Below are 14,801 nucleotides of genomic sequence, written 5' to 3' on the forward strand. Positions count from 1 at the left end.
AGGCGCTGCTCCGTAGATTGCACGGCTCACTGCTGTCACTACGCATGCAGCAGTGCGAGGGAACGTAGATCTAAATGGCGATCGCGAGGGCTTGGAGTGCATGTTGTGTGCGAGATGCAGACGCGGCTGTAGTGTCCCCCAGCACTGCTGCCATCAACTGGGGGAACGGGTGAAAAGGGGGGGCCCCAGCTTGCTCCCTGGCTCCGCAGCGTAGTTGCAGGACTCGTAATCAGACAATCGCAGCATCAGATAACTGCACCCGTAAGAAAAAGCGCACAACTTATAGGTACCACATCTTCGATATCGTAACTTCTACGTAGCCCAGCTAGTATATACAACTACGGAACACAACTCCAGCTTCATCCCAAAAGTAGTCCCAAATGCAAGAATTTGCAGGTTTCGTTCGCACGAAAAATGCCGAGTCTAAGTAAAGGCTAGTTGTGCTTGCCTTTGCTGTGAATATGAATTGCGCCCGCCGCGCGTCCACCCCTGAACAAAGGCGAAACAAGTTACAGTAAAGAGAAAGGAAGAGAAAAACAGCAGCTCAAAAGGAGATTCCGCTCATGACATTTACGTAGACCGAGATGGTTGTGTACGGGGCCACAAAAATGGGGAAGTGAGAAAAAACATCACAACACACTATTTAGGCAGGCACGCCGTTATGCGCAGGGGTTATTAAAGGAGTGGGACGCATCCCAGAGCCAATCGCTAAAAAGTATCAGGAAATCGAGATATAAATTGCCCAGTGACCTCCTTTCTGCTGGCCGTCTCGTAGGTCTACCATGAGAAGCTCTCCTCGCGGAAATCGACGTTCCACACCGTTTCTCTCATCCGCACAGCGCGCCGCACGTCGTCGGCAAGCCCGCCAGTGCCGCACACACTCACGCAGGCGGCGCCAACGCCCTCCTGCATCTCCTGGTCGATAAGCGCCTGGACGTTGGGTTTACCAGGGAACATCTGGACGGAGGAGCTGGGGGAGTGGATCTCCTTAGTGGAGCGTGGACGGGTAACGAAAAGGAGAATCTTGAGCACGTCACGACGGCGCGGCATGGAGAGAATAGTTGTCATCCATGAACGGATCCATTCGAGGTGCTCAGGAGACTGGATAATCCAGACGAGCGTAAGTCGACGGGTTGCAGTGGTGCCGTTAGCGAAGCTGGCAACAATATCCCGTACGTGCGGCACTTGGTGTGTAATACCAATACCAGCGGCCCAGAGCATGACAGTGCCATAGGATGTAAGGTTTTCGCCGCCTAATTGATGGGAGTTAGTCACATGTTTCACTCTTTTGCAGTGTATGAAATCTTTTCTAGAAGTCATAATAGAGCAGGGTGAGCTTACCGTATGGCCCTTCAATTAATGCGGAGGTGGTAAATTTACCAGCTGGTGAGAGATCAGCCTTCTTGAATAGTCTCTCGGTGAAACCAGTGCGACGGCGGATGATCATAGAGACACTCGTCTTGCGCATTTCCAGGATATCCTGACGATTCATGGCCAGCCCTTTCTCTTCACTGAGGTCCTCCTCTTCGTCGCTCCAGGCGAGCGAGAATGGATGGTTGGTCCAGAGCCCAACGGATGGCATATAGATGTAGGCGTGTTGGCCGGGCCGGAACTTCCATGGGCGAGCCATGCGGATAGTAACGCGTACAGCATCGCCCGGAAGGACCTCGACGTCGGCTTTTGTGCCACCGCTGCCGACATTACGCATAATGATCAGGATGAGACGGCAGGTTCGCTGTTTTTACAATTAATTGATGTTCGGTTAAGAGGACATTCTTACTCACTTCGAAAACCCATAGAGACACAACACCATACATAATTCTAAGCTGCGGAAGTTCCTTTAGATGAATCCATACCGCAGCAACTGCGAGAGATACGGCTGCAATGTGGAAGTGAAGGAAAGTCTCGTAGAAAGCGTGGCGGATGGCAGATGGAGAGTGCAACAGGATGAAAACAAACGAGGCCGTGCCCTGGAATGCCAGTTAATCATTTACCCTTCGACTCTTGTTGTGGTCGTGACTTACGACAACTCCCCACATAATCATGTCGCTGTGTTTGATGGTTGCTGCCAAGGATTTCCACCCAGCTGTATTTGATTAGCTGCTGACGGTTTTTGAAAGCGAAATATTGGTTTTCCTTACTTGAATGTACCTTGCTAGCGATAAACGCAAATGAGTGAGCAATGGCCTCAAGCACAACAATTCGTCCAAACCAGCGATGGATGAGGTTGAATGTGTCAAACGAGATGCCGCAGAACGTAATAAAGGGGTTATTTCGTCCGGCGAGAAGGAATAGTGGAATCATGTTCACGACAGCGAGAACACCGGTGCGATTACGGAATTCACTTGCAACTTCTTTGTATGTTCCACTCCAGTTGATACTGATGACGCAAAATGCGACATTGGTGCCAAAGTATCCAATTAAAAAGGCCATTTGAAGACGGCTGGGCAGTGTTCCAACGTTGATAGCGGTCGACAGCTTAAACTCCCGATGATGGCGGGTTCTGAAAAGGGGTGCATCCAGAAAGTATTTCTTGAATCGCCCGAACATGACGCTGGGAGCGGCGAAGTAGCGTTGTGTCTCATTGCTAAGGCAAGCAACTGTTCTGACATAGCGTATGAAGTGGAAGACAACTTGATAGACGATGAAAGATCCTATAATGGCCACCCAAATCCATCCGAGCCAGTAGGAAATGTCGGTGTTCTCCAAGTCAGCGGGAGTTGGCCCTTGTTGTGCTCCACCTGATGGACTACCTTCGGCCGTAACGAGGCCTGCCAAGACTGCGATAGATGTCCATCGGAGGATATTGGTTGTAGTCATTGCTCTAAAACGAAGTATTGAAGTGTGGTACGGCTGGCAGTGACTCGAGACGATCCACCTTATGAATCAAAGGTGCTTTACTGTGGAGTAGATCGCAACAGCGGAGGGCAAGTACTAGGATCAATCTGCCTTGACCAGCAACAGACAGAAAGGGACAGAAGCAAAAATTGAATGAGTGATGCAGCCAAACTAGATGGCGCGCTGGTCAAGTCTGGCAGTGGGTTGTGCGGGAAAATGACAAGCCTAGTGGCCGGCGATATTAGGTACAATGCGTCGTGACTGTCGCCTACCTTGGTAATTCGAGGTTCCTCGGTGCGTGCTTGTGCAATTGGGAAGGCGAACGACGTGCCACGTCTAGAACAATCGAAGAGATTTAATCAAGAAGTGGACGCAAGGGGAAAGGTGAAGTGACAAGCAGCCGTCCTGGCTAATGGTTGTGAGAAAAAGGGATCCTCCACGACAGAGCTGGCCAGGCAGACAGAGCTGGAGGAAGGAATGCAGAATTCAAAGGAGGGAACACTGGCAAAATGAGCAACAGAAAGGACTCTGGAATGAATGTAAAGGGAGTTTGGCTTTGATTGTCGTTAGTGAAGGGTTGCAAGGAGCAGATCAACGACAGCGTTGCTTGGCTTCCAGGAACGCAATGCGCTGGGCGGCACTGGAGCAGCGCCACGACGCTGGAGCTTCCCCCGTTGATTTGCGGAAGGGCGCCCGGCCTAGCGCTCTGAAACACGCCACTTCCCTCCGACCCACCGGCTGGCTGCGCAGGATTTTCCCCCAGAGGGCCCCCTGGTCGTTGCTCGGAGGGCCCGTTTCAAATCTCCCGGTATTCGCCCTCTCATTTGCTGCCCTTGAGAACGCGTCAGTTTCTCGTGGCGATAGGAACCTTTATCTATCCCCCTCATTCTCCACCGAAAGCCGTCTACGTACGTCCGTTTGATGGCCTGGTCACGGACTCGAAACATCATGCCATACGTCCACTTTTCTTTGCGACTGCGAAAGCCATCTCGCCGGTTGCGTGTGCGGCTGCGGTTCATTGAAGGAACCCCTCATCGCAACAGCAAAAATATGCAGAGAGCCTGCGATTCTCACCCGCGTGTGCACCATCACTTACCGCCACCAACCCGTTCGTTGTTTGAACAGGAAGCCGCATCGCTCTTCAGGACTGAAGTTGTTTTAGCTGCAGTAGTGTCAATCCGAAATAGCACCGCATACGCAAGCAGGAGCGCTCGCTATCCCACTTCTTCGAGTCATGTTGAGGTCAAGCCTTGAAAACACCAAGTCGTCAGTGTCTCAATACTTTCGGCACTTTAAGCATGGACTTGAAACGAAAGGGCCACAGTCCGCGGATCGGTGTTATGCACCGATTTCTTCACGGACCTCTACCTTATGGTTTGGTACCACTTACCTGTCGTTTTCGCATAATTCACTTTGTCTCCAACTATCGTTATATTTCCTTGTTTGCATTTGAACACACTTGAAGCCTGGTAAGCCCTGTAAGGAAGATCCTGGTGTTCACAGATCGTCGGCACTTACCTTCTAGACTTTCCCCAAGAAGCCTTGTCTCTGCCACTTTGCGTGTACGTCAACACCATCCCTCTTTACCTCCCCACTCAAAGCGACAGGTGTTTCTTCGAAGTCTAGATCCGGCCAACCAAGGCCGTTGTAAACAAATTTCTTATTATCTATTCCCATGTCCTGCGGCTTCATCTTGACATTGATAAGTGCGATGCACGGGCGGATCTTGTTGGACTTCAACCAAGGTACGAACAATTTCTTTCGAGTCTATGTGATTCACGCCTATGGCAAGAGGGCATGTCGTCCTGCTTCACCCTGGATGAGGTGCAGACAACATTGTGGTCCGTTTCCTGGTACAGCATATGTTGCTACTCTCTGCATGTCTGTGAAACCACACTTAGGATACATATAATGGTTGTGGATATGCCGGCCAATGTATCTCATTGGAGCAGTAGACTGGCAGTTATTTGGCAGGCGTGGTGTAACTTTACTCGACATCATCTCAAGGCATAAATTTATTAGACATTTAGTGCACCAGCTTCTAGCATACAATAAAATCTTGTCCTCACAATCCATACCCAGTCTCTTGTTGATGCACAGCATCAACCTCAGTCATACGCGAGAAGCAGTACGTAGCAGTTCTGCATGATGCTTGCATATTGGCATTCCCACGTCGCAATTAGCCGCAAATTCTTGACCTCTGTTTTGCCTTTTTCACTGCCAGCCAATAACGTGCTTGACTTTTGGTAACCCTGTCGCATATTCGCCCTTCTATATGGTCAAGCTACCACTACACCTTCTCCCCACGTCGTACATGTATTGATCCTCTCATTTGGCCGCATCTGATCTGTCGGCTTTAGGCTCGAAAAAATTAGCTGTTCGGCTGTAGAAATATTCTTCAAAGAATTTTCCGCTATTTGGCCGTAAAAAAATTTCCCACCAGCCTAGGAACCCAACAGCATCGACAAACGCTGAGGCAAGTACAACGCAATTGGTCCGTATGAGCTAATTAGAACCAGCCCAGCTTTCCTTATGTCTTTTATGATCACTCAGTAGAGTCCGCAACCACTTGCTAGTCAACATCATCCCTTGATGGGATGTGGGGTTCGACAAACCTTCACTTTAGCAGTTGCTCAACGCAAGCCTCGGCATTTCAAGGCAGGACATGTCCCTGGTCTTCACCCAGTTCCCACACAAAATCTTCCTACGAAGCTCATGTCTTAGTGGCATACTTTTCATCAATGGTAACCTTCCATTTCCAGAGGGCTGTGTAATCCTCTAGTTAGAACCGCCCGATTTCGCATCTCTTCTCCATCACAGGATGCCGGGAAAACAAGTACTGTGTCAAACCTCCTTCCGTATACAACCTCGTTGGATCAACGCTTTATCGCATCAACCCCTAGCTTATCGCCCTCTAAGAGCTTGCAAGATACGGCAAGGATAGGTACATAATCGCTAGTCTTAGGGGTTGTTCAGTTGCAACTTCATATTCAATATGGAGGCTCCATACTTAACCGATACGGAGCCCAAATATGATTATGATGCAATCGTTCGGTTAAACTCCTCAGAATCAGAACTTAGCCATAGAATTTTTAATGTTCCTTTACCGCCTAAAAGACAGGCTAAAAGGTTAGCAACTTTACTATATCTAGCTTCCGAAATAGAGCTCTCGGCGTCAACTAAAAGTCCGGCAGAAAGAACACATGTAAGGCATATTGCCCAGGTGTATGGTAGGGAGCAGGCAAGCCGANCATGAGTCACAGGAGAGTCGATGGAAGAGGACGATATGGTAAAGAGTAGGTATGGCAATACCCTAGTACGGAGACGAACCGATGAGGAGGGAAGGGCTGCAGCCCCTAAGAGCTCCCGGGCGTGCACCCGAGTAAGGGATAAAAGATCCCTTACAACGCGTTCCTTCCCAATTTAACACTTATCTATGGCTCTATAGGTTATATAGACGTATATAATCTAAAGCCTTTAGATTTAAATAAAAAGCTTTAAACTTCTAATTTAAACTAACGCCAAAACCTTAGTTTAAATTCCATATATAGTAAAACATCAGCAGCTGGCACAGAGAACTATAATACACTGCTCTCAACACAAAAAGGCCTCAAGGCGGTCAACCAGTGGCTTATTAGTCAAAATGTGCTAAATCAGTTCCGGGTTGCAAGGGAAATGGTAATAGAAGGCAAGGGGGCAAGCAGCAGGTGCCCCCTAGTAACTCTACAGTAGTAGAGTAATAGTTTATAATACTAGCGCGTCCGTAGGCTTGTTACGGCAGCAGTGGTTCCCAAGGAGGTCAAACAGTAAGGTAGTAGAGCACCATAGGCGACTCACAGGTGCTAAGCAGGCGAGTCCCAAAAGGCGGGGAGATGGATCACGGGGTTTTCTCATTTTTCTTAAATAGAGTTTTCTCCCCACATGTAAATAAGGAGTAGTCCGCGTGGGCCCAATAGGGATCCGAATCGGACGTTAAGCAATGAATTATTATTATTAATATATATGAGGTAACAGGCTCCGCACCACCCAGCCACGGTACAAACCCCAAAAGATAAGCGAGTAACTGGCAAGACGCCAGGCACAGCTGTGCGGAACAATACTTATAGGCGAGGTGACTTCGTCACCTAATAATATATAGCTCGAAGCCCCTATTATAGATTCTAGTTTAATATAGAGGCTTTAGGGGTTATTTAATTATAGGTTTAAATTAAAATAAGGGCTTTAGAATAGAGTTAATCTAAAGCTTTAATATGAGGTAAGGATATAGATAGGGAGTCCAATGATAGAATAATGGGTATATTGTATAGATAGAGACGAATCCTTAAGGGAAAAGGAGGAGTCTGTGTGCGAGGTAGGAAGGGTTTTCCCTAGGCATATGCAGAGCACGTACCTCACAGGCGAGTCACCCCTAGGTTGCCCCAGGGTCGCCCATACCTTGCAGCTATATAACTATCTACTCAGGTTTCACCTAACAATACCCCCCCCTTTAAAAAGGGTTGTCCCTAATCCTTTATATACTTAAGCCTTAATAAAACCCTATAAAAAACCTTAGTAAGGAAAAAATTTAGAGGGGAAAGAGCATCTTAATTTTACGTATAGAGAGACGAGTAGTACATATACGCGGCGCGAAGATGTTAAGGAACTTTAACCGGCGGTTAAAGTTATCTAATTAGTTAGATTTGCCTTACTAAAACTCCCCCATATTTAACCAAGCTAGTAGCAATTTTATATACCCGGTATAGAAAATCCTAATTAGTCCATTTAATAGGTAGAGCTAGTAGAGCTTAATACCGTCACCTAAATTCGGTAGACTAGAAATATTCCAAAAGCTCGCTTATATAGGTAGGTCGCTAGTACCTTATAGGTTAGTTATAGGTTATTTACATACAGCTAGATTTATAGACGGTAAGGCTATATACCTATTAAACCCACCACTAACCCTACTTTAGCCTTATGCTATACCGGCGTAGCGCTATATATACTTCGCGGGTAGGTTTATAGGTTACTTATATATAGCCAGGTTTAAGACGGTAAGGCTATATACCTATTAAATCCGCCGCTAACCTATACTTTAGCCTTATACATTATCTATATAGCATATACATAGAATAGTATAAGTTATTAGTATAGGTTACCACTAGTAGGTTACCAGTAGGTCGTAGACCCCAGTTAAATAGACCCCAATTATAAACGGGCGTAGGATATTAATAAATTAAAACTTCACCCTATACGTACACCGCAGTTCTTATAGTAGTCGTTACTTATTCTTTAATCCCTTAGGACATCCTCTACTCCGCTTTAATATAGGTTATATTTTAATAGCGGCGCTTACTTTTCGCCTACACTTCAGCTATAAGGCTAGGGTGTCCTACTTACGGTACTTATCTAGCAGTTATTAACAATTCTCAAGTTCTGTCTCATATTTCTATTTATTATACTTATTTAGCCATCCTAGCCATTTAATAAGGTACTATGGTTATCTAGTACAATCCTAGTAGGCAATAATTACTTCTACTTCCTAGCTACCTTCCTTAAGCTCTTTTACTACTAGGGGTTAAAACCTAGGGCGTAACTTATAAGGCTCTAGTAGGGAGATATAAAAGACTAGGTAGAGCCATACTATAGCAGGTAGGAGCTCTAGCTTATATGCTTACTACCCTATACGCTCTAGGATCTAAAATAGTCCTATAAACTTATAGTTAAGCTTTTTATAAGGACGTTTCGTGCGGATATTCTTAGAGGAAAGCAGGACTTATTTACCAACGGCGAAATGCTTGGCCAGGTGGTAACGATTATAGTATTTTACCTAAAGCTTTTAGGTATACATTATTAACGCCGCCGCTGCCTTATATATAAGGCGCAGGCGTTATAGATGCGTCTTTATAAGTTAGATATTCGTTAACTTAGACCCCTTCCCACCTTACTAGGCGTCTTAGACGCTATCTAAGACTCTATCTAGGACGTTTAGTAGCTAGCTATAGGCGAGCTTAATAGGGGAACGCTTTATTATAGTATAAACCTTAAAGTTATAGGTAAAGGCTACTTCTTTAAGTAGGGAGGCCTAATTAGACTATTCCCAGTTCGTAAATATACGTAGGTATACCTTAAGCTCCTAGTTCTAACGCTCTATCTACCTATCTATCTACGGGTAAAATATAGTACTAAGTTTACGTTAAACACGGAGATAGTAGCATATAGTACTCTAGTACTTACTTATAAATACACTACCCCTATTAAAGACGATATTATCTAGAGGCCCTATTTATACAAAGACTCTAAATAAAAGTTCTATAAGTTATATAGCATTAATTATCTTACGCACTAGATAGTAGTGTACTAGCTTTATAAAACGGTCTATAAGGATAAGGATAGAGTTATACTCTACGCTATTAGGAGTCTTAGACTCTAAGAGATCCGTAATAAAGTTAAGTAAATAATACTACTAAGCTTAGGTAGGGGCCTAGAGAGGCTGCAGCTCACCATAGGGTTTATAGCAGCGCGATTTGGAGCGTTAATAGGTATTATAATTATCTAGGTATTTACGGAGGTCCTAGGTAAGGCCGTTCTAAGCGTACTTCTACGCAATTACCTCAAAGGTATGGTTAAAACTATAGTAGCCGCCTATAGGATTATTATAATTTCACTTAAGGATCTCCTATTACAGTAGTATGCAATTCAACACCTAGACCTTATTATTTTACCTTAGAAGTCCTTAATTATTAAGGGTATAGTCCTTATTACTAGCAGAAACTTATTCCTAGGTTAACTAATCACATATAGAGCGTATAAAGGTGTCCCTTTTTTATACTCCATAAATAAAATTAACCAGTGACTTAGGGGGTTATTCTATAAACGCCATTTCGGCTAAAGCAGCTACTACTACTTCTTACTATAGCACAAGACTCTACGCAAAGTCAATGCTAGTAAAGTAACGTATAATGCACAGGTAACTCGCTAGGTTATTACGGGGGACTATAGCCTAAGCTAAGGGGTCTTCCCTAGGGTTAAGCGCCATTAGGCCAGTTAAAGTGGTCTTAAAAAGAATAGTAGGACGCTCTAATCCGCCGGCGCCAAGTTCGCAAAAGTCGCTCGCATACTACACGTATACTACTCGCTAGTATAGTATAGTAGCACTAGGGCCGCCTATAAGGCCTATAACCCGTAACTTTTACTACAATATAGGCAGCATAGCATTAAGGAGTATCCTCTTACTACTATCTTTAAAGCCTTTAGCATAATCCAGGCGCCAGGATAGTGTATTAGCAGAATTTATCTTACCTAGCTTATATTTAATCTTAAAATTAAACTTAGCTAGTTCCTTAGCGTACTAGGCCTAGTAAGCAAATAAGCTCTTAGTAGTTATAAAGTACTGGAGATTATTATAATTATAAAGCACGCGCGTTACATACGCGGCGTGTTTAAGGTAATAGCGCCACGTCTTAAAGCATTATACTATAGCGAGTAGTTCTTTATTATGCGTATTATACTATACTTCTAGGCTAGTAAGCTTCTAACTGCAATAAGCAATCGGGTGCCAGTAGAGTTAATCTCCCTACCCTAAAGGCTATAGAAGTATACCGCTATAGGCATAGTCAAAAGCGTTAGTAATTACTATTAGGGGTAGATTAGGGTTAAAGTAGTAAAGTAGAGGAGCCTATATAAACGCAGCGCGTAGCTTATGGAACGCCTACTACGCGTTATCGGGCCAGGACTAGGGTTAATACCATTTAGTAGGCCCTTTTAACTTACACTTCCTCTTCTTCTCCCTATCTAACGTTAGGTTGCAATATACCTATACAAAATATACGTGCAGGGGGTATATAGTATCTAAGTAGTTCCAGATAAATCGCCTATAGAAGTTAGCAAAGCCAAGGAAGACCTAGATGTCCCTATAAAACTCAGGCTTAGGCCATTCCTTAATAGCTTTTACGCGGTTAGGGTCTATTACGATACCCCTAGGGGTAATAATAAAGCCTAGGAACTCAACGTTCTTAGTATAAAAAATGTATTTTAATAGTTTAGCGTATAGGCCCCAAGCGCGGAGCTATCGCAGTACCTGCTTAACGTGCTCAACGTGCTTATCCTTATTATTTAAGTAGATAAGAATATTATCTAGGTAGACTACGTAGATAGTATCTACTAGGGTTTCTAAAGCTTTATAAATATAGCTCTAGAAAGTTATAGGGGCGTTAGCAAGACTAAAGGGCATTACTAAGTACTTAAAGTAACCGTAGCATGTCTTAAATACAGTCTTTTATTTATCTCCCTTTTTAATGCAAATCCTATAGTATATATCACAAAGATCCAGCTTTATAAATATCTTCGCATAGCTAAGCCTATTAAAGAGTTCGCTGACCAGCGGTAGGGAGTACTAATTTTTAATCGTAATCTTATTTAGGCGTCTATAGTTAACGTATAGCCGTATTATACCGTCTGCTTTCGGCACGAAGAGGATAGGCGCTTTAGTAGGCGACTTACTGGGCCTAATCCAGCCCTTTTTAAAAGCACTATCTAGGTACTCTTATAAGATCTACAACTCTTTCTATAAGAGGTTGTAGAGGGGCATTTATGGTAGCGTCTTGCCTTCTTTTAAGTTAATTGCATAGTTATACTTAGAGTTCTACAGTAGCATACTTACTAACTCGTTAGAAAAGACATTAATTTCCTCCTTATATATATCTGGTAGGCTAGGGGCCATAAAGGTTAAAGCGACTATTACGTAGTAGTATGCTTCCGGAAGCTAGTAAAGAGAAGGGTGTGGCCGACATGCGTTTTATAGGTATACTCGCATAAAGAGTGTATATAGCTCTACTACAGTATACTTAATAGTTTTAGGGTTTTAATCACCTCCCCCTTATATATAGGTAATCTGCGCTGGCACCAGAGGGTCTCTACAGGTACTCGCTACCAGTAACGGCAGGTCCTCTACTATATTTATAACCGGTATCTCTACGTCCAAAGGGTCTATATAGGTACTTACTACTAGTAACAACAGGTCCTCTATTATATTTATAACCGGCATAGAGAAGGAGTCTTCTAGCTATAGCAAATAGACTATTTTACTAGCCTTAATATCTACTAGGAAAGTATTAAGGGTAACTATCTAAAGGCGTCTAGGGTTTAAAGTACCCTAGATAAACTATCTAAAACGGAAGCTAATTAATAGATCTACTTCCGCGAGCCAATCCTATCTAAAAACTATATTATAACTATTAAATAAGCCGCCCTAAAAGGTCTACGGGCTAATAATACAAGGGGTACCCTAGAAGTCGCTAGTAGTAACTATTAGATTATAAGCATCCTAGATTGTTATCTAGTTACTATTAAGGAAATATATAATAGGTTTACGTAAATATAGCGCGTAGTGTATAGGTAGGTTAAACTTATAAACAACGTCTTAATTAATAAGGTTAATTTGGTACCTATTATTATATAAGGCATATAGGCGGACTTCGCCCTAGGGTGTATCTATTATAATATATACCATAATACGTTTCTTCTCTCCCTCTATATTAGGCCCTAGTTATAGTTAAGAGAGATACACTACTAGGGCTTTAGGTTTTCTAAAGCCCAAGCTAACTTCTCTTTAGCCTACTTCTAGTGTTCCTTACAGTGGCCACCTGCGGTCCTTTAACTCGCCTGCGTAGCACTAGCGTCTAGGGGGTCCCCTAAGCCATCCGGCTTTTAGGTAGTCTCCCTAGGAGTTTACTTAAAAAAGCGTCGCCCTTTTTAGGTTCTATTCCCTAAGCCTAAGTCTATAAAGCCTATGCTGCAACCACGCTTCGTACGCAATAATTTACTACTACTACTTACGCGATCTTCCGCGAGCTTTATAGTATTAAGCAATTACTCTATATAGCGGATTTTATTAAAAAGGTCTTTAGTAGTTCTTACCCATTAGGCAAAGTTCTGGCAGAAGAGCTCTACTTATAGGTAGGCTAGAAGATATAAGAACTAAAAGTCTACCTATTATTTAGGATTAATAAAAGGGGTATATAAAAAGAGGTCCTCTAAGCTATATATATAGGCTAGGAAGACGTTAAACCTCTAGTTCTCCTTTATAACAGCCATATAGTATATTATAGCGTTATTAAAGCGTCTTACTATAGGGTTCCTAATCTAGTCTTAGACTATAGTCTTAAATTCGTCCTATAGTAAGGGACCCTTATCCTTAGTGCCTAACCGGTAATAAACTAGTTAGGCAATTATCTTCTCTTTTATAAGACCTTTAATAGCCTAGCGCGTACGTCACTTATAGTTATAGTCAGCGTTATTAACCTTAAATTAGTTCTTAACTGCGGCAATCCACTAGTTAAAATGCTGTTAAGTAGTACTACTAATATTAGGTAGTAACTTCTTAACTAGGGCGTTAAGATTTAATCGGCGTATATATTCGCTACGTAACTTATACTCTTTACTAAAGAGGTAATAAGAGGGCTTTATTAAATTAATAATGCTCTATAAGTTAGCTATTTTCTTAGCCAGCTTATCTAGCTCCTTTATATTAGCGGTATTAGGTAGGACGCTAGTAACCTTACTAAGCTCCTATTAAGCCTAGGTATATAAGTTAAACTAGTCTCTAGCGTTTATAGATATCTAATCGTTTTAGGATTCGGAGAATGGCTTAGATACTACTAGTATACTTCTAGCGGTTTCGTCTGCACTAGATCCTAAGGCGTTCTACAGTCGCATTGCCAGCGTATTACCGTCGGGTGTAGGCGTCGGTTTTCTTTTCGGAGGCATTATAAAAAAATTAAACCGGCTATCCTTCTAAGGGGATTGGTAAGGATTTAAATATAAGGTAAGGATATAAATAGGGAGTCTAATAATAGAATAATGGGTATATTATATAGACAGAGACAAATCCTTAAGGGAAAAGGAGGAGTCTGTGTGCAAGGTAGGAAGGGTTTTCCCTAGGCACGTGCAGAGCACGTGCCTCACGGGCGAGTCACCCCTAGGTTGCCCCAGGGTCGCCCATACCTTGCGGCTATATAACTATCTACTCAGGTTTCACCTAACATTTAATCTAATTCTAAGACGACTATTTAATTAAATTCTAGTGTAATTTAACTTTAGCTATAAAAATTTAATATTCCTTTAACCGCCTAAAAAAAACACCCAAACTAGGCGTATTATACTCTATATAGAATTTGAATTAAGGGCTTAAATCTCCTTATTTAAATTTAAAGGCTTTGGATTATATACGTCTATATAACCTATAAAGCTATAGGCGCGTATTAAATTAGGGAGGAACGCGTCCTTTCTGCCGGACTTTTAGTTTAGATTTAATCTAACGCTTTTGCAACCGAACGAGCCCTTAGTTAAAGCCACAGACGCGTAATAAATTAGGAAGGAATGTGTCCTTTCTGCCGGACCTTTAGTTTATATTTAAAGTCTAAACTCACGTTCAGTGTCTACCCTAGCTATTTCCTCGAAACCTACATCTCCTGCTTGCTTTCACGCTCTGCTAGGATGATGGGCCTTCGGTTCGCACATCAGTGGAATGTAACAGTTGCTGCGTGTCTACTTCTTTTCCCCACAACCTTCCCTGAACGTGCCGTACTCCGCCCGCTAAAGATGATATGAGGGGCGGTACGGGGTGTCAAGCGCCTCTATTAGCTTAATCTCTGCAGTACTAAAATGTGAGGTAGGGCATACTCACGACCTAGGAGGTGTCTCTTTCATTGGCTGCTTGCCCGTTTCATTCAGGAATCTTCCATGGAGGTTGCGGCGTCCTGTGCCACAGTGCTTTCTCGAAAGCCACTCGCCCATGACACCCACTCCTTCGTATAAAAAGCCAAGCAGACGCGCTTATATTCGACTGAGAAGACTCGTTCTATGTTTCTCCATGGCGAAATTCATATTCCAAAAACCTTTGTTTTTCCCTTCAGCCGCATCACTTCGACTTATCACTCCCGGTACACGCCAATGCAGCAGAGCCACTCCCCACAATATCGCACGCG

The 14,801-nt window shown here is 43.4% G+C and overlaps 1 protein-coding gene across 1 annotated transcript; it reads right to left on the bottom strand.

Annotated features, from left to right (window-relative positions):
• Positions 1–777: 777 nt before the first annotated feature.
• Positions 778–2,820, bottom strand: K441DRAFT_557311 (uncharacterized protein; the record flags this gene model as incomplete). Its single annotated transcript, XM_067643371.1, has 5 exons — positions 778–1,253; positions 1,342–1,735; positions 1,785–1,970; positions 2,025–2,086; positions 2,142–2,820. The coding sequence occupies 5 exons, from the start codon at positions 2,818–2,820 to the stop codon at positions 778–780; spliced, it is 1,797 nt and encodes a 598-aa protein (XP_067504598.1).
• Positions 2,821–14,801: the final 11,981 nt, after the last annotated feature.

Source organism: Cenococcum geophilum (genome assembly GCF_001692895.1).
Source record: "Cenococcum geophilum 1.58 unplaced genomic scaffold K441scaffold_18, whole genome shotgun sequence".
NCBI classification, from domain to species: domain Eukaryota; kingdom Fungi; phylum Ascomycota; class Dothideomycetes; order Gloniales; family Gloniaceae; genus Cenococcum; species Cenococcum geophilum.